The 18,863-nt window shown below is 41.3% G+C and overlaps 1 protein-coding gene across 29 annotated transcripts in view; it reads right to left on the minus strand.

Annotated features, from left to right (window-relative positions):
* Positions 1-18,863, minus strand: part of GIGYF2 (GRB10 interacting GYF protein 2) — a 77,010-nt gene that overhangs the window by 13,850 nt on the left and 44,297 nt on the right. For 13 of the 29 annotated variants that reach the window (XM_074592834.1, XM_074592845.1, XM_074592842.1 and 10 more), the window contains 11 exons: positions 13,014-13,193; positions 7,306-7,523; positions 7,053-7,215; positions 6,766-6,966; positions 6,056-6,246; positions 5,191-5,350; positions 3,061-3,227; positions 2,596-2,684; positions 1,462-1,569; positions 809-906; positions 212-312 (listed from right to left, as the gene is read on the minus strand). In XM_074592834.1, coding sequence (XP_074448935.1) covers positions 212-312; positions 809-906; positions 1,462-1,569; positions 2,596-2,684; positions 3,061-3,227; positions 5,191-5,350; positions 6,056-6,246; positions 6,766-6,966; positions 7,053-7,215; positions 7,306-7,523; positions 13,014-13,193 — 1,676 coding nt within the window. Of the gene's footprint in view, positions 1-211; positions 313-808; positions 907-1,461; positions 1,570-2,595; positions 2,685-3,060; positions 3,228-5,190; positions 5,351-6,055; positions 6,247-6,765; positions 6,967-7,052; positions 7,216-7,305; positions 7,524-13,013; positions 13,194-13,993; positions 14,248-18,709; positions 18,805-18,863 lie in introns of those variants that run through there. The other 16 variants (XM_074592843.1, XM_074592835.1, XM_074592849.1 and 13 more) reach the window with 5 other exon arrangements.

Genomic DNA, 18,863 nt, shown 5'->3' on the forward strand with positions numbered 1-18,863 from the left:
GCAATGGTTTCCAAACAGCAGTCCACAAGGATTTCATAACTGGTTTCTATAACCCATATTCTCTTTATGGTATTTTCCATGAAAACCTAATCAAAATTGTACAGAGTGGCCTGAAGATTGAGGAGCTAATAGTCTTCCATTAGCTCAAGACACACAGCTACATTGCAGAAAGAGCAATCCCAACTTCTTACAGTACAAAACAGTTTCTGACCTTTGCAGCTTTGGCCTTCTCGAGCTGCTGAAGTTGTTCTAGAGCTGGTCCCTGAGCTGCAGTATCAATGGGGAGATCCCAGACACTGCTTCCTTCCCAGACTAGATAGTGAAGAAAACAAACATTGACAAGCAAAAATAAGCACATCAACGAAAAACAACTGAAAGGGGAAAGTCTTGTGTATGCAGTTACTATATTTTATGAACTAAAAGCATGACAATACATTAGTCTTAGTCAGTAGAAGGCCACTTTATCTTCCTGTAGAACGAGGCTTGTCCATTACTGAAGCAAGGCTGGGTGTCCTACAAAATTCCACAGGCAAACCAGCTATTTAAACTGCTCCCATCAGAGCAGAACACCTTTATAATGTAACATTCAATCCCTCTGGATCAAGGCTTACTCTAACCATAGGAAAAATGGCCATATTCTTCACAGCTCTCAAATTTAAACTGCAAGACAAAGTAGCCTGAAGCAGTTAAACATACTGATACAGAAATAGTTTCCCCTAGCAACAAAAAGGGAGCAATCGTCTCAAAGATGCTGGCTTTTAGTCCATGAACTTCTCTCAACGTATCTGACAGGTGCTAAGCATCTTACCTGTAGGCTGTGAAGCTGACTGAAGTTCCCATATTGAGCCAGTGTCCGGCACTGACACAGACCTTGTAACAGGTGGCATCATGTTCTGTTCAGATATTCTGCAATACCAACAGGAAGAGTCAACATGCCACTTCCAGGGAGAAGAGTGCTCTGAACACGCATGAGATTCAGTAACTTGTAACACACTCCTTTCCTTCCACACCTCTATTTAAAACAAAAATATGATGTGGACAATACTACTTGTTTGCAGAGTTCCTGCTCATCCCATCCCTGCTGCCAAGTCAGGAGCTAAGGCAGATACTGCTACAGGCTTGCATTTGCTGCTTAGAGGCTAGTTTGAGGAACAAGCACCTAGTATTGCGGAACACAATTGGCAAAGTCTTTCTGTTACCAGCACAACACCTCTGTCTAAAAGGTACCATTTCAACTACAAGATTTTCCTCCTCGTTTTCATAAACATCCTCTGAAGTGAAGGCTACATACATAAGAAGTATTCGACATCCCGCAACTGTTTCATATCCGTACAACCTTTAAAATACATAATGCTCAAACATCAGCAAACTTGAGTAGGGTGTACCACTGACAAGACTATCACTATATACACGTCAGAGTAGAGGAAGAATGGTATTCAGCTCAAGTCTGGGCTAACTCACCTCATCTTCAGGGCCTGGAACTGCTGCAAGAGAATAGCGAGCTGCTGCTGCTGCTGGGATGAGAGGGCGGCCTTTTGCTGCTGAGCCAGCACCTGTGCATATTGTTGTCTTCAAAAGAGAAGCAGAGAATCACTGGTATTTGTTCACTTGCTTACTTATATAATGCCCAAGTTGCAGAAGTTGCATACTGATTCATTCTCCAGGACTAATGCCCACTGACCTATATAATGTACATGCTAAATACTAGAGGAAACCACAGGATGGGGCCTTGGAAAGAATAAAAATACAACAAATCGGCCCACATGAGCACAACCAAATTTCTCCTCACCCTTAACTATGTCAACTGGTTATTGCTGTCCAATGTTCCCCTTGTAAGCTGTGCGACACTACTTCCCTGTTTCTATAAGTTACATACAGATTGTTCCAATTAATTTGGCTATGATGACTGTCCACCTATACAGATCAATCTCTTCCTCAGTATGTCAAGGCATCCCCTAGGACAGGGGCAGGCTCTTGCCTCAACAAATCATGAGGTAACAATCAGTATCCAAAAGTCATACTCATGGCACATGCTTTCAGGACCCCACAAACACACAGTCTATCTGGTTGCTTATTTTCCTCCAAGCTCCTACAAAGGAAGTTGTCAGGAACTCGCCAGAACTGCACAACAGTCATCTTGGGCAAAAATGGATGACAAACTGCTTTCTCTAGCCGTTACCTTCCACTGATATTCAAAAAGCTGAGCAAGCAGGCCAAAAGTAAGTTCTGCCCTCTCCATCTCGAGTTTGAAAGACATGTAAGTCTTCCCCTGACTCCAAAACGCCTGAACTGCATTACAAGCACAGCTGGGATTCAGTTTGTCCATAACAGCTACCCATACAGTAGGTCTCACCGAAGCAGCTACGCATGACACCAAACCAGACTCTGAAAAGTGTGCCTGAGGTACCCACGCTCTGTCCTAATCCTGTAGGCTATCGAGCCTCTGGTGTCTGGGGACACAGACTATTGCTGCTGGAGGTGAAGCACTCCCAGCCCCAGTTGCCCAAGGAAACTGTGACAAGAAGCTGAACCCAGATGATTAAAAGGCAGAGCAGAACACAGGCACTGGAAGATCCCTGGGACTGGCAGTCTTACTGTATTAAAAGATGCTGATACTGAAGGTGCTGCATTTGGATCAGGGCCAGCTCTTGTTGTCTAGTCAGCCGCTCTTGGTCCAGCTCACCCTGTGTTTAGAAATAAACCATTCTGTTTTAATAACACCACTAGTAGCATACTGCAAATGCAAGCAATGTAAAAGTTGGATTCTGAACTGAAACAACTAAAAAATATGGAGACAGAGATCAACATTTACAAACAAAGCTTGTAGTACAGTGACTGTGAAATACACATCACAGGACCAAGCCTTCCAGCAACAGACATGGCAAACCAAACATTTTTAAACTGAGTGCCTTTTCTCTTCTTAAAAAACGTAATTTAACAGAAGGTTCAACTTTGGTGCTTGGAGCACCTGGAACTCCAAGACAGAGCAGCTGAATCGAAAATAGTTCAATTTCCATTTGTTACAAGACTGTTTGAATACTGTAACTGTCACATAATTACCAGATGTGGAAGCGGTGCTGGACCTGGAGTGAAGGGAACCCTGCCCCACATTTTCATGATGTCTCCCAGCGGCTGGAAAGTCTCATCACAGGCTCTCTTGACCAACAGCGACATAGTGAAGTATCCGGCCTGGAACCACTCTGCCATCTCCTGATTGCTGAAAGGACCTGAAATAACACCAACCAATATACATGGGGGGAAGGGGAAGTAAGGCCAAGTTGAGTATACAGGAAACAAAGAGCATGGTGCTCGTTAAAGGGAGGCAGTTCCTCGCGTTTCTGTCCATCTCATCCACTTGTCTGGACAGACAATACATTCAAGGCTGGAGCGTCAACGCACATATCTAGATCTCTGCAGTGACTACAGCATTCCCCCGGAGAGTCTTCTCTGAAAAGCGTGTGACTGCTTTCACCATGCGCTGGAGGGAGACGAGTCAGCTCCGAGACAAAAGCCAAGCAGCCACGGTGGTGTGGAGCTTGGCCCAGCTAATACACATCCCGCCTTCCGGCAAAGCTCACTATCTCGGGCTCAGCATTGGGCTGACAACAGTTGCAACTCCCAGTTTGGACCTAAGCAGCATCCACGAGCTTACAGTGCTAAAAGCACCAGCTCTACTTTCCCCACATATATTGCACAGCTAATTTAACAATCTTATCCTGTTTCAACTCTTGCCTTCCAATCAGAGGAATCCATATCTTTTATAGAAGTTTTGCTTCTGGAACTTAGCAGATGAACAGATTCACCTCTGAGCGCAAGATTACATTTTTTAAGGTAACGAGGAAACCAGTTTCTCTTCCCCCTACCCCCCACCCCAAAAAGTGACACTCCTCCTTCTCCCTCTTTTTCCTGAGAAACATTTTGGTCACCGTCTCCAAAGGGGGATTCCTATATTAATTTCACATATCCAAATGGACACAGTCAATATAAAAAAAAAAATAGGTTTCTCAACAGAGTAAGAACTATGTAAATACAAGTTTTGCAAACATATCTTCTGAAAAGCAAGAATGTTCAGCAATTCTTGCCATCTCTGTAAAAGTATCTTTAGAAGGTAATTCCTCCCAGAGAACATGGAATCACAAGAGGTATCCCAGGAAAAAAATACATGGGAGTGTTTACTTTTGGAGGTCACATTCAAGGAAGCACTTACTCCAGTGAAATGCTGTCGGATTGTCACTGAGCAATAAAGACCCAGCAACAACTAACATCCAGTTTGAAGCACACTGAGCACATAAAATCCACTTTATGGTTAGCATCCTTCAAACTTAAAGGGGCAAGAAGAAAACCCTAAAAATACGTAATACCTGCAGAGAAAAGACTGGCATAGATCCCACGAATAACCCCCCCACAGATCCTATCTAGAGTTGATAGCCGTTCACACTAAACAGCATTAGCAAAGTACACCAAGTAAAGAACTCACTGCTTAATTGCATTTTTGGGAGGCAGCTATGCAGCTGCTAAAACACAGCCCTGAGACCTCGAAAAGAAAAGCACCTTCTGAAAGCAAAGATGCAAGTACCTATTCCAAAGGCCTGTTCCAACTTCCGTAAGAAAACCCAAACAAACAAGGTATTTCTTAAGTGAAAACTGCAAGCATGAAACAGTTCATATTGTATGAACTTATAATGCACCGGCTGCAAGTGCCATTTGAACTGAGATTATGCGTGAGCACTGGCTTGGGAAAACTGGCTTTCTCTTTGCTCTAGATTCTAAACAAATGACCCTTCCCTGAATACTCAGTATCTTCAGGCTGAGACTAGAAAACCGATTTCAATGTTTCTCATGCATTCTTCAACAACCTACTAAATGGTCACATTCTTCTTTTGTTTCCACCGTTGGCTGGAAATCTGAGTAACTACTGGCATGAAAAACAGGTTTTAGTCTAACCTCAATTTACAGAAACACGAAGTGATGACAAAGCTTAGCCATGATAAAGTCTAATCCTGGACATTAGACATGCTGAGCTGGTGGGGGCAGTGATGAGTAGAAGATCTATTTTCAAAACTTAATTCTAGAATGATAAATTCCCTGTGTTGCTTTTGTAAAAACAAGCATCAGTATCTGTTGGCGGTAATCTTGTGAATAATTTTGTTCTGTGAAACAAAAGAGGAAGCGTAAAGGGCACAGACCTACCCTGAATTTCTCCTTGTGGATCTTTGTAGTACCATTTCTGCATGGCTTCATGGAATAATGGCATAGAGGAACCCTTTGCTCTGTGCTCTTGAATTTTTGCTGCTAGTCTTTCATCATCAAGGGCACTGTCCTGCAGGTATGCCACCATTTTCTCTGCTTGCTGCAGGAGACATCAAAACCAGCAAGGAATACAGGAGTTAGATGTGTGCTTGCAGATTTGAAAGTGAGTGCACCAAATACAACCACCTTCTACTACGCAGTGCTTAAGAGCGTACAGGGAATTACAGGCAACTCCAGGACTAGCATAGCTGCACCACCAACCCTGAGCTCAGCCCATCACCTTGTCAGAATCACGAATAAGCACAGTTCACCTGCCTATGTAAAGCTTTAAAACTACTTGCCGAGAGGGTCCCAGGCAGTACCATGGTGAAAAATACAACAGGTACGGGAGCGCTAGCCTGAAAAGTGCTCTATATCCCAGCTGTTACTGAACATTCACGAACTCAGTCTGCACTTTTACGTATGTTGGGGTTTTTTTTTGCTTTGTTTGTTGTGTTTAAACATATTGGGCACACTGTTTTATGATTCCTCAAGGCAAATGGCAAGGCTACTTGACAGTAGTCATAAGCAATAGGATCTGTAGCTCTTTAACACTGGGTATAGTACCCTTATTCAGAAAAATACTACGGGGACTTGCATTATTCTCCAGAAAAATCATGGAGGGAAGAAAAGCAGTTTTCAGTATAGATTGTGGAGTGTAAAGTTTCAGCTGCATTTCTGGTTTTGTGGGCTTCAAATATTTTTTGCATTCCACATTCCTCCAGTCTCACCATTGTCAACAACAAAGGAATTTGAGAAATTTTACCTGCTCTAGGTGTTTGAGGCCCTCTTCATCATCTGGGTCAGTGGGAATGTTGCCCATGCCTGGAGCAGCTGTGACAGGTGTCTGAACTGACCGCAGAGCAGGATTTGAATTGGAAACAGGAGGAGAAAGATGGGCAGGAGAAGCTGTGTCTGCAGAAATCTGTGGCAAAGGTTGAGCAACAGAAGCCAAATCTACAGAAAAATGTTAAAATTAGTTATCTTGAACATGAAAATAAATGAAAATTACTTTTAAGAACTTCATCGTAGAAAACATTCAACAACTCAAAATTAGCAGCAAAGCAAAAGTAATTTCAGATCTTCTGTATGTATGACTGCACATTGGTACTGTTTACGGCACAGGCACCCAACTGAACTTCAAGGAACAAACAGTTTAGTTCTAACAGTGCAGAACTCAGCACACTTCAGCGTATCCCGTTCCCTGGCCATACACATTCTTCCAGACTGAACAGCTCTACCACAATGAGACACCTCCACAACTAGCTCATGTTTCTCTAAACTGCGTTGCAATGTGAAGTACCAGTGAACTGCAAGCATTTGAGACAGCATATCCAACAAATCTTGTATTTATAAGACCAGCTGGTGAATTCCAGCTTTTCATCACCATAATCCAGTCCTCGCCTCTTAAAAGAGACCAAGACTAATCACAATGAGTAATGGAAACTTACTAAATTTATCTATCAAGTTTATTACCTTCCCCTCTGTTGGACATTTTGGCTGGCGGTGTATTCTCCGTTCGATTCTCCTTATCTTCTGTTTTTTCTGTTCTTTCTGGCACAGACTCTTCCTTCCTTTCAAAAAGGCTCGTCTGCAGCGGGTCTGGAGGCTGGGATTTTGGTGGTGTATCTGACCTGGCAGCCGGTGAAGATGTTTGGACTGCTTCTTCCACTGCTTCTGTAACATTGCATGGTTCTACGTAACTGAATTAACGTAAATTCCACACTGCAGCACAGAACAGATGCATGAGAACTCCCCCTTACCTGCCGCTACTCTATCTGTTTTCTCCCCCTCTTTCTTGGTGGTCTTTTCATGATCTTTGGCTTCTTCATTGTGGCTCCCTTCAGAGTCGGATCTTTCTTCCCCTTCCTCCACAGGTCGGAAGTCCATCTCCTGTTCCTCAGGGATTGGCTCCTTCTGCACCTTCTACAAAAAGTCAACATAATCATCCATAATCCACCCGACGTAACAGGACATTTGCTCAAAGCGAACAAAGGGCCCAAGACAGCTTTTCACCTTTAAAGAGAGAAACGCTCCAGAGGAGTCAAATGTTCCCATTTCTTCTTCCGCATCTTCTAAGCACCACTCAGGAAGACTGTCTCTGTCATCATCCATGCTGCCACTCCCACATCGTACTCGTCGATAACCCCGTTCATCATCTCGTTCCCGGAAATCAAATTCAAACCTCCGCCGTCGCTCCATGTGTTCTCGCCAGCCTGCAGAACGAGGGCCGTCTAAGGCGGGGGGAAAGTAACTTTACAAGACAGTCCCGGGGGTAGTAGCTTGCTTGGAAGGGTGAAGGGATGAGACAGTGACAGAAATTCAGAAAGCCCCTACAGGGTACAGTCCGCCTATGAACAACAGGCATCTTAAAGGACAAGGGAAAAGAAAAGGAGTATCTTACCATTAAGCGGGAGATTCAAATATTTGCCACTGTATATCCCCACATCATAAATTGTATTATGAGCATTAAAAAAAAACACCTAAGGCTAAGAAAGCTGGGCTACGTAATCTAAAACACACTAGAGCATCAAAATAAGGCAAGCAACATTAGACGCTGATTGAAATTACTAGCTGTCACTGACTTGAATCTTTACTGGTGTCTTTATTTATAAAAGATTTTATATTTTCTTTTAGGCAATCTGCAAAATTTACATCCTGAACAAACCACCTCTGCCTTTTCCCTGGGAGGAAAGGGCTCAGAGACCATTTTGTGCATGTCCATGGAAAACGGACTGATGGCTGTTCAAATACCTTTGACAGGACTGTTAAGTCTCTTGAATGGTAATTTTTTACCCATGGAATACCAAAACTTGGAATGATAATAAGGAAAGAGGGAAAACTTTCCCAAGTCAAGCAAAAATTTTATTTTACTTTTCGTTCTAAGGACATCTTCATTCAACCAAGCTTAAAATCCTCTGACTGCAATAATGCTATTTAAACTGTAAAGAACTTGCTGCTAAGGAAAACAAATTGGGAGTGAAAGGATTGTAATCAGCTTTCCAGCCAAGAGAAGCTGTCTTTACCAAAAAGGTGCAAAGCAATCCAAATATTAGTGCTTTTAGTGGTGGCTGTGCTCTTTCCTAGAGAAAAGAAAAAAAAATTCTTTTTTTTTTGGGTCTCAGAATTTGTGCAATCAGTGCAGTCTCAATGCTTATCAAATGGCTACCAAGAAAATCACAATAAAGAAGCGAAACATTGTCCTCTGTTCCATTTGCTTCATACAGATGAGGAATGTTTCCGCATCAACCCTAATACCTTAAGTATTAATATTAACCATGCAAAAATCCACCTTTGTTTCACAAATACAGGAAGTGTAAAACAAAACTCCTAGAAACACTATGAACTTTAAGATTATTACAAGATGATCTTTAAGGTCCCTTCCGACCAAACCATTCTATGATTATATTTTATCAAGGAAACACAAAAGGTTAGACTTTAACAAGGCCTTCGCTATACCACATGTGCTTATTTGCAAATAAACCTGGCAATGCCCTATCATCCAAACAAATTAACAGCTCTGCCTGTTTGCTAACCTGGAGCTCACAAAGATTCAAGCATCTCTTCTTCAGCTCTCTTTTGTACAGAGGAGGAAACCTGTGTATTCAGAACCTTCCGTGCAGCCGTAAATGGCCCATCTCAAGACTGTGCACTGAGGAGATGCTCGATTATTTTTACACAGCTCCTGTGCCTACACCAGCAGCACGGGATCTCCACAGTGGGACTCAGAAACATGGCTTTTGAAGGTGAATTCTAAGCACTTTCTTACTTCCAGGTATCTTCAAAATTCAAATTAAGATTTTTGTTTACCATGTAGTCTGCTTGCAAAGACTTAGTCACACAACCTCCTTTTATATCCCACCCATTTCCAGAGCTAGGTGGACAGGCAAAAAGAAGAGGTAAGTGGAGCAGACACATGCCCTTGTTTCTTAGTAACAACAAAAGATTATAAAAGCCCCGTTAGAATACAGTAAGCAACTCAGGTGCGAAGTACAGGGCTGTCAAGCTTTAAAGCAAGCCAAAGTAAAGGTAAATCTTAAATTCTTACCTAAAGTTTTTTTAACCACAGCTAGGACAAAAACATGGCTTTAAATTCAGTCCTGTAGTATCTTTAGGCATCGGTTAGAGGATCAAGATTCCAAGTTTAAAAGAAACAATTTTAAGCTAAATTTACCGCTTGCAATTTATAGTGACATTATAGGTGAAAGAAAGGAATACTGCTTCACGAAATCCAAGTACACTTTAGTCTCGATTATTAATAGCTATTTATGTCTTAAAAGTTGTATTCTCTATTTCAGTAAAGAAACTTCTAATGCATACTAAAACAATACTAAATACTAAACCAAATGATACTAAATATTAAAAAAAGACAAAGGAATAATACACATTATACTTTTTTGGTATATATTGTATACGACCCTCATTTTTATTTTGCTCAATTTTAGAGCAAGATATACTTAAGCTGCTTTAAGATATTCAAGAAAGCCAAAGCGCAATGACCAAAAAAAAAAAAGTCTACTTGATTCGTAGCAGTTGCTTCTGAAAACAGAGTGAACCAAGATGAATTTAAAAACCTTTTCAAAAAAGCAGCAACCAAGAAAATCCTTCATCTCTATGGTGAAGCAAAGACAAAAAAAAAATCATATCAAAGAGAAACTTTAGGCAAGCAGAGAAGGTAAGCAGCCATTAAACCATTAAAAAAGATGGCTTAAAATTTTAAAAAAATAAAAATCAAGAGAACTTTGAAGCAGCCAGTGAATTTAAAGATATGGTCACATTCTTCATACAGGTAGTTCAACCCAGTCTAAAGATCCTATTACTTAAGGATGACTTGGTAACAAAAAAACAAGACCAAAAACATCTGTACATCATTCACTAGTTTGGGGACCAAAAAAGGTTTGTGTACGTATCAGAGAATGGACTCGCTTTGCAAATGTAAGGGGCAATCATTATATGAATGCAAGAACTGGCACAACAGAAAGAAGGGGCTTCTTAGGTAAGCAGCCATTAAACCATGAAAAAAGATGGCTTAAAAAAAATTAAAAAAAAAATCAAGAGAACTTTGAAGCAGCCAGTGAATTTAAAGATATGGTCACATTCTTCTTACAGGTAGTTCAACCCAGTCTAAAGATCCTATTTCGCATCTACAGTAGGAGCGGTACTGCATTTACCCAGAACAACTTTTCCATTGTATAAGCCAAGAAAGATGCCTCCGCATCAGACTTCAAGTCCTAGTGCACGGACAGTTGTAGAAAAAGTAGAAAACCCTATAAACTCTGACTGGAAAAGCCTGATGATAGAATCCCGATTTTGCATGCTGCAAAACCAGACAAGTTTACATCCTTCTGAATTAAGCAGTACAAGGAAAAATGCGTTAGGGTCATCTATTTTACGGAGAAGCCTGATGGACTTGCTTCTTCACTTTACCACCAGTACTCAGAAAAGCCCTCACCTCCTATGAGGCACAGCCATGTGACAGTACAGTTTAAAATGCAGCACGGACACATGACAGATCCCTTCAGCTATGTCAAGGGAGTTAACTTTAGCTACAATAAAACAGACCACAGAATCTGGGAAGCTATACTTAGGGGCACAAGACCATTGACCATTTCAGTAGCCGCAGTCCATCCTCTTCATCCCTGGTGCCCATTAAAAAGCATAAAATGAGCAGATTTAGGTCAGCCATCCTGCAGTAAGCACAGCTGAAGGAGCATGAGGAACTGAAAAGCTATAAAAAACAATGGTCTGCGGGAATCGCAGTAGTCTCTGCTTAACAACAGAAGATGCTAAACTCGAGCCTGACAACTGCCACATTCTTCTAAACTGCTCTCATCCAAAAGAAAAAAAGCAAGCAGCACACGAGCTAGTAGGGAGCACGCAGAGCCAACTCAAAGGAAGGTCCGGCTAAACAAATGACGACAGTACTCTGAAGACATTTCTCTATTTTTAGCAGGACACATGATTAGTACTATTACCTAACAGCAGAATAAGTACAAAGAAGCAGTGTAAGCCATGCCGATTTGAGTTAAACTCATTGTTTAAAGCAAGAATGTGATTTACACTGTTTTGATGGTCCTGTGGCTACTACTAACAGGAGAATTCCAATGCAGCTCTGACCAAAGCTGAGGGACTAGCACACTATAGCTGTCAATTCAGTCTTTCTCCAAACTAGCTACTTCTCTGCAGATTCACAGAATTCTTAGAACAGGCTTTTTATTATATCTGTTAAAACTAACTTGTAAGTGAAGTTAGTTGTCTACTACAGCAAAAATTCAAATAAGCAGTAATATTTCCTATCACGGAAATAAGAAGAATTTTTCAAAACCTTCCTCAGGACACCTTCCAAATAAGTTCAAGACATGAACGAACTTGTGAACTTTGAGGTCTATGCTTCCTTTTAAGCTAAAGCATGCAGGCTTGTACTCGCAAAACACTCCACTCCTGAGTATCATGCCCCATCTGACCATCATGAGGTACTATCATAGCCGAGCTGATGTCATCTGAACTGTATTACAAAGCAGCAGTGTCTAATGAATGGTCGTGACTAAACATTGGGGAAAATAAAATTACATTCTTCAAAATTTGCCCCTTAGCCCTGCTCTAAATAGAAAACATCTGATAGTAAGCCTGGCTTCCGTCTCACTGCTAAAGTTTAGTACAAGCTAACAGCTGTTTGAGGGCAGAGAAATACACAGCTGTTAGGAGGTTAGGAGGAGGGTTAGGAACAGAGGTTATGGTTGCTCACCACCATTACAGCACTGAAAGTCCTTTGGGATGTTGAAAAGAGTGCCGAACCCATCGTAAGAGCAAGAGGGACTTTTCTTCAATTAAAAAAAGCTGTCACTTCAGCCCCCAAAATGTCCCATGCTTCCTTTGCTTCCCTATGAAGATGTAACAGTGGAAGAACCACAATCCTCTCTTGGTTCCCCAGAAGCCTTCTGCAGCCAAAAGATACCCAAAACCAAGATCCCACAGCAGGTATGACTGCCTAGATCTTTTCCAATTAGAAGGAAAAAAAAGTTATATACATATATATCTCTATATATGTTTCATCCATACTACTCAAATAGCAAGCTCTGCTTTGTATTTCTGCTGCGGCTCTGGCAATGCAATGCCGGAAGGCAAGTGAAGGAGATTGAGTTTGTCAGGCCAGGAAAGGGCAGAGTGACACCAAACAGATGCCTAAAATTTAGTGAGACAAGACATCCTGGAGCTAACTACAAGATGCATAGAGCAAGGTATTTTGAGATTTTCCAAGGATGCCTCTTGGCATTGCAAACACATTTGGAAAACTAGGAAGAGGCAAACAATCTGAATGGTTTGGTGTCAGCACAACTGCGCGGCCTTAGATACGCTACCTGATGTGGGTAACTGCGCTCCTCTCTGCATCGCAGACAGAGTACTATTAAAAAAAAAAACCCCTTGATTTTACCAGGCACACACACACCTGGAGCACAACACAAACAAAAGCACGGACCCGAAACATACTGTTCACTGAAATATGTCAGGGTATTGAAGGCATTAAAAAGAAAACCAGAGGCACAAATCTTTGAACTAATCATTTTGTGACCAAGAACCCCACGTATGCCAAAACAGCATTTGAAGACCAAAACTGCATGAACCTTACCTATTTTTGTCCCAAACTTTACACCACCTCCCCTTCCCCTGCTTTCCCCAAGCCCTTTCCCTATAAGCATGGCTGCATTTTTCTCCAGATCTCTCACCTGGACTGTGAGGACGCCACCTCTCACCATCCCTCCGTGACCCAGCCAGTCGCCAGCCTCCATCATCATCTTCCCCATTTTGTTCCTCCCTGAAGATACGCCAATTCTCGCTCTCAGAGCGTATAAACTCATGCTTCCTCCCCGTTGTTGCTGTCCCACCTTCTTCAAAGTTTGGTCTCACTGCAAAGAAAACACATGCCCGTGAACATGCATCCCGTCTTTAGGAACCTGGAAACAAAAGGGTTGAAATCTGGCTCCCTTAGAGGCAAAAAACACACCGGAGGTAAGTGGTGACAGGAACCTAGGAGAAGAACGGAAGTTCATGGAAGGAAACATATGACAGACAGATTTAGGAAATCCCTCCACGTCCCTATGTGCCTTGAGATGGAAAGAAGTGAGGGGGGCAAAAAACAAAACCAGAAGAAAGCAAAGCGTACAAGAAATGATGACATGGATAGGAAAGACAGAAGAGGAAAAGCTGACAGTTTAAGAGGCACAGGGAAGCATAAAAAGGAAAGAAGCCAAAGCGTACAGAGAGAAAGAATAAACTGCTGTAGCGTGAAAAGTCTCATGTTAAAGGAAAATGGGAATACAGGAAGTGATAAACATTACACATTTTACATAAACCTATTTGCTACTTCTGTAATAAAAAGAATATGAGATCTATATATTTAATCCAATAGGATGTACAGCATTTCTTGCAGTGTTTTAGGAAAGACTGAAATTCAAAGTAGGATTAAACAAGAAAAACGCAGTAGTGTCAACATCACCCTGTGAATCCATCTTCTGGAGAGCCAAGGCCAGCACATCAAGTGTTAGAAGCAACTATGCTTGATCTCAAGGATGAGTCTACCAGAAGTTTAGGAGAAACTAGTAAGTATGTAAAATCCTCAAGTACTTAATGAACAGCAACACGGTCACAAATATTTTTTATAAAAAGAATCCACATTATACACCAGTAACTCAGGTTAGACACACACGCTGCTTTGCCTATCGACTCATCCTGAGAAGGACACACCACCACAGGCACTACTAGCATCAGGACTTCAGGACTGGGTGTTTTCTTTAAATAAGTTCAGCTGCATAGCACCAGAATTCACACAGGAACCATGGTGATGCCACTTCTTCACTGATACTATTAACCCACGGTAAGCTGAAATCATGTGGTTATCTATAAAAAAAAAAAGAGTATTCAAGTACTAAAGAAAGATATACTTAATTTTCCTTCTTAGAGTCTGAAAATACAAAAATATAAGATGATATTTGGTGAAGATTGTATAGTATGCATGCTTGCTTAGACAGGAAAAACAAAAGAAAGCTTGACTATACGCTAAGATTCCTGGTGCGGAAAGGGACATTTTTAAGAATTTCGTTTAGGGCAGATTAGGAGATTGCATTCCCTTTTCTTCATGTCATGCAGCTTTTTCAGTTAATGAAAAAATGAGGAAACAGTATGTGGAGCTCTAGGGCATATCAAACCTCTGTTTAGAACTCAGAAATTCTTCCTACGTAGAGATATTGCACTCTGGAGACAGGAAACACACACTGTCTTTGGACTTTGCATATGTCTTGGAGAATAACCAACATCCCTACTCCACCACCACAAAACACTGGAGGAAAAAAAAAAAAAGACCACCTTTTTCTTTCTCCAGCTCAAGATTTACCACAGTATATTGTTTCAGGGATGGACTATAATGAGAAAATACAGGTGGAATCCAGAGTACAAAATTCAAGATGTTTCCAGTTTCCCATGCTCCAGGTTCATATGAAAACCTTTTACCACTGTGACAGGAACAAGTTTCTCCAAGAATTTTCCAAACAGAGGGACTGTTGACCTGTCAAGTAGACAGGAGAGGCAGGAAACACCACAATGTGAGATGCAAGAGTTCTTCTACCCTGATGGCTACTTGCGTGACTACAAGCAACTACTTGAGGACCTCAGAAAGGTAACTGGATGCCTTCCTCTTACGTTGTTTCTATAATAAAGAGCTAAAGCATATTGGCTAATTTAAAGTCCATCAATCAGTATCAACAGGCAAATCTCAGCTATGAAGCCTAATATAACCCAGGTACGCATTTACTTCATTAAAGGGACATCTGGCTAAAGACCACTTCTGCATTTGCTGGGCCTTGAGAACAAAAAAATGTATTTATAACAGCGTATTTTCAGGAAGTCTCTGGTGATACTGGGTCCGAATTGCTGGAGACATTCAACTCCCCTTATTTGATAGGTGTAATGTTGGCAAATTTGCTTATCTGGAATGGATAAATCTTTGCAGATGAAGGTCAACAACATTCTGTTTTCCCACGCGTCACAGAAAATAGAGGAAGACAACAAGTTAGATGGAAAATCTAAGTCTGGGAAATACAGATTGTTTTGGGGTTTTTTTTTTTAATTTAGGCCTCTGAAAAACATCATGTAGAAGAACATAACAGAAAGTGCAGCGAAGCTTCTCAGTATCGCCCCTGGGATGGGCTTCGCATCGTAGAAAACTAGGCAAGAGGGCTACAGAGACAGTGGCCCAGGACAGAGCTGCAATCCAACAGACCAGATGAACCTAAGACCCAGACGATAAGGAATAGGCTTCACTTTTTCTAAACTTCTAAAATGCTACAAGAAAGAAGAAAAAATTAATTTTTTTATTCTGCAGCACAGGACGCTCATTTTTCCTCCCTAAAATAGTTACTGACAGAAAAAAAAGTTACTCAATTTTCTATTTTGAGACTAGAAAAATATTCTTTTTAGAGACGTATGTATTCTTTTCATCAAAATTCACAGCTATTAGCTGACACTCCTTCAGTAACATTAATTCGAGAGATTTTTAGACTCTACCAATTAAGGAAAAAAAAAGTTATTTCTTTCCATTGCTATTAAGTTCAGCTAAGATTCTGGAGGCCGATCTTTTAACACTGGCAAGCTATCAGGCTTGGTTCTGCTTTCCAAAAACATTTGGAAAAGTTACCTAAAGAATATCGCAAAGTCTGCTTTGCCACTGAATATCCATATGTTCTTAGCCCCTCTGCAGATATATACATGCTATAGGCATACCCAAGGCAACTCAGGTTTTCTTTCTGCGTCAGACAGCTGCTTTTGCTCCTAAGAACTGAACAACTAAAGTTGGGGTTTGTATTCTGAACTTGCAGAAAAGACATCCCCATTTGCTGCCGTGGGGTTTAAAAACACACGTCTCTACAGAGGTGACAAAACATCAAATGCTGTTTGCCAAGATCAGACACAAGGGGGATCCTGCCTCTCCTCTGATTTTAAGTTCTACATCATTAGAAAGCTAAGAAACACGAAAAGAATTGATTATAAGGGGTCCATATTATATTCACCTGACAATGGTATCACCTGTGATTCTGAAACCTTTCTAGACACAGCTGCACTCCAGTGTGTCACATCAGGTGGCCACACTTCAGTGGAACTGAGAGAGAAAATGCATATTTAAGGTTTCTGGTACTAGAATATCATAACAAGCAATATTCAAAGACAGTAAGGTATGTGTCAAAAGAGATAGGGCGTTTGATAATCCTGAACATTAGACAGACCAGCCAAGAAACTAGTTCTGTTCAACTACAAACTGGTCACAGGTTAAGGATCATAAAAGTCAAGCCACCCAAGTGACAGAAAGACCATGACAAAACTGTATATACAGGAACATTCCTACAGCTTACATCTAAATTCACGACTTCCAAAGTCCTAGTGTATTGTCTCTGCAAACTGTTTCTAGATTTGAGAACACTCATTTCAGCTGAAATGACTCAGGTCAGCGAGTCAGTATTTGGCAATGTTTTAAGGATGAAAAAAACCCACTAGAACACAATCTATGGTTTTGCCTTGGACTAATTGACTGGACTTCCTGAAGAGACAGAGCAGTAAAAGGGCACCTCTGTTCAAGTCTGTCACAAAGCCAGCAATGGTGTTTACAGAAAACTTCAGATAGAGCCTAGCACTATCCAGCCAAAAAAGCCTACAGCTGTGCAACGCTGGGCTGAAGGGGGACTAACCACAAGAACAAGACTGGGATTCTGGGACATAGGCCCCTGGCAACACATTTATGAAGACGACTTACTAACAAAATGGCAAATAACTTCTGTTCTCCATGCTGTTAGTCCATTTCCTATAACATGCTCGCTGTTTGGAGAGAATAAGCAGGAAAGCCATGATTGACAGCAATACTGTTTCCTCTAAAGAGGGGAAAACCTAGGAGAGTCTGTTAAGTGCTTTGACTCGTTCTCTTTCCGCTGCACACTACACACTTCCTCAAAAGGAGGATAAAAAAGAAAAACCTCTGCAGCTAGTGTTTTTAAAGGGATTCAAATAACTTTGATGTGTAATTTTGTAGCTCATTTTACAGAAGAATAAAACAAATGGCCTTAAGACAATGTTTCTAAAGACAGACTATCTTCTCATGAGGACAGTACCTGCCCTGCTAGGGACACTGCAGGAATACACACACAGTGAAGTGACTCACTTAGAACCAAAGTGACAGAAATCAGAAGTTCTGATGCGCATTTCTAGCCTGACGTTTTCTCTCTCTCCATAAAAATCAAGGGTAGGTCTCCAACACATACTACTCAAATATCACTCCATATTTTCTCATTAAATTGACCATTATCTCATACTCACTGCTGTGAGTATGGGTGAACCGGTAAATCCAAAGGAATTAAGGAGAGAGTTTAATTCCATAACAACACCTGCAATCACATACTGTAGCTATTTCATCTGCTGTACAATTGTGTTAGATTTTTCAATCCATTCACTTGAATCAGATTAGAAAACATGTGACCAGGCACTGTACACTTCCTACAGCACAAAATATGGTTTGTAAGAAAATACTGCTTGGAAAAAAAAAAATAATAAAATTCCTACTTGTGAATAGAAGAGGTTGTCTGTAGTGGAAGCACAACTTTGCTGCAGTATAGAGGGAAGGGTGAAGGACAAGTCACACTGGCCTACAGGCTTGCCACAGTGGTGGGAGTCCCCTTGCACTGCATTATTTGCCCTGGTTCTGAAGGTCACACTAGGCCTATCACAGTTTTCAGTGCTGTGCCTGAACATGTATTAAAACGTTGCATGCTAATGAAGCAAAGAATTAATGTTTTGCAATTTAGGGTTGGGAGGAAGGTTAAAGAAGAAAAAAAAAAAGGGAGGATTTTGTTTCCTAAGCAGGAAAGTCTACATTAATAATTTTCCCAGCAGGCCTTCAGTAGTTTTCCTGCAAACAACCACAGCCTTTGTTTCTCAGATCCTCTTACATCTGACGTTCGATCAAAGCCCTCGCATCAGCAGCTCACCAAGGGGAAAAAAAAAAAAGTGCGAAATACTACTACATTACAAAGCTGTCACACTACAACGCTGTCCTCAGAGTTCGGTTTAGCAGTGCAGCATGCTGACCACTCCGTGCGGTCATTCAGCTAAGACATCTTCCCTAAATAACTCTTCTCATTTGATAAGCGAGAGAGCAGCTTAAGTGAAAGTGGTTTCATTTAATGTATGGAATGAGCAACCCACGTAATCTGCATTGTTTCATTCCTAGGCTTTAGCAAAATCCTGTGATTAATTTGGTGTTTTCACAAAGGAGCACTTGTGGAGATGGAAGACAAGTGGCCAGATCTACATCTTCTGACCAGCATTAAGCTTCAGTTCAGCAACCCTCCAGAGACCACAGGCTGTACCATTAGCTGCAGCCCACCTTTCTGTTGACACCACCACTCGGGAGCTCAGGACCTAATGAGAAGAGGTGACACTGGACAAGCAGCAGCGAGACGCAAGAGTTTCCCTTTTCACCTAAACAAACAGCAGTTGACAGTGGTTAGGGAGAAAGTATCAGAGAACAGCGTGTGTTT

Source organism: Larus michahellis, chromosome 6 (assembly GCF_964199755.1).
Source record: "Larus michahellis chromosome 6, bLarMic1.1, whole genome shotgun sequence".
Lineage (NCBI taxonomy): Eukaryota > Metazoa > Chordata > Aves > Charadriiformes > Laridae > Larus > Larus michahellis.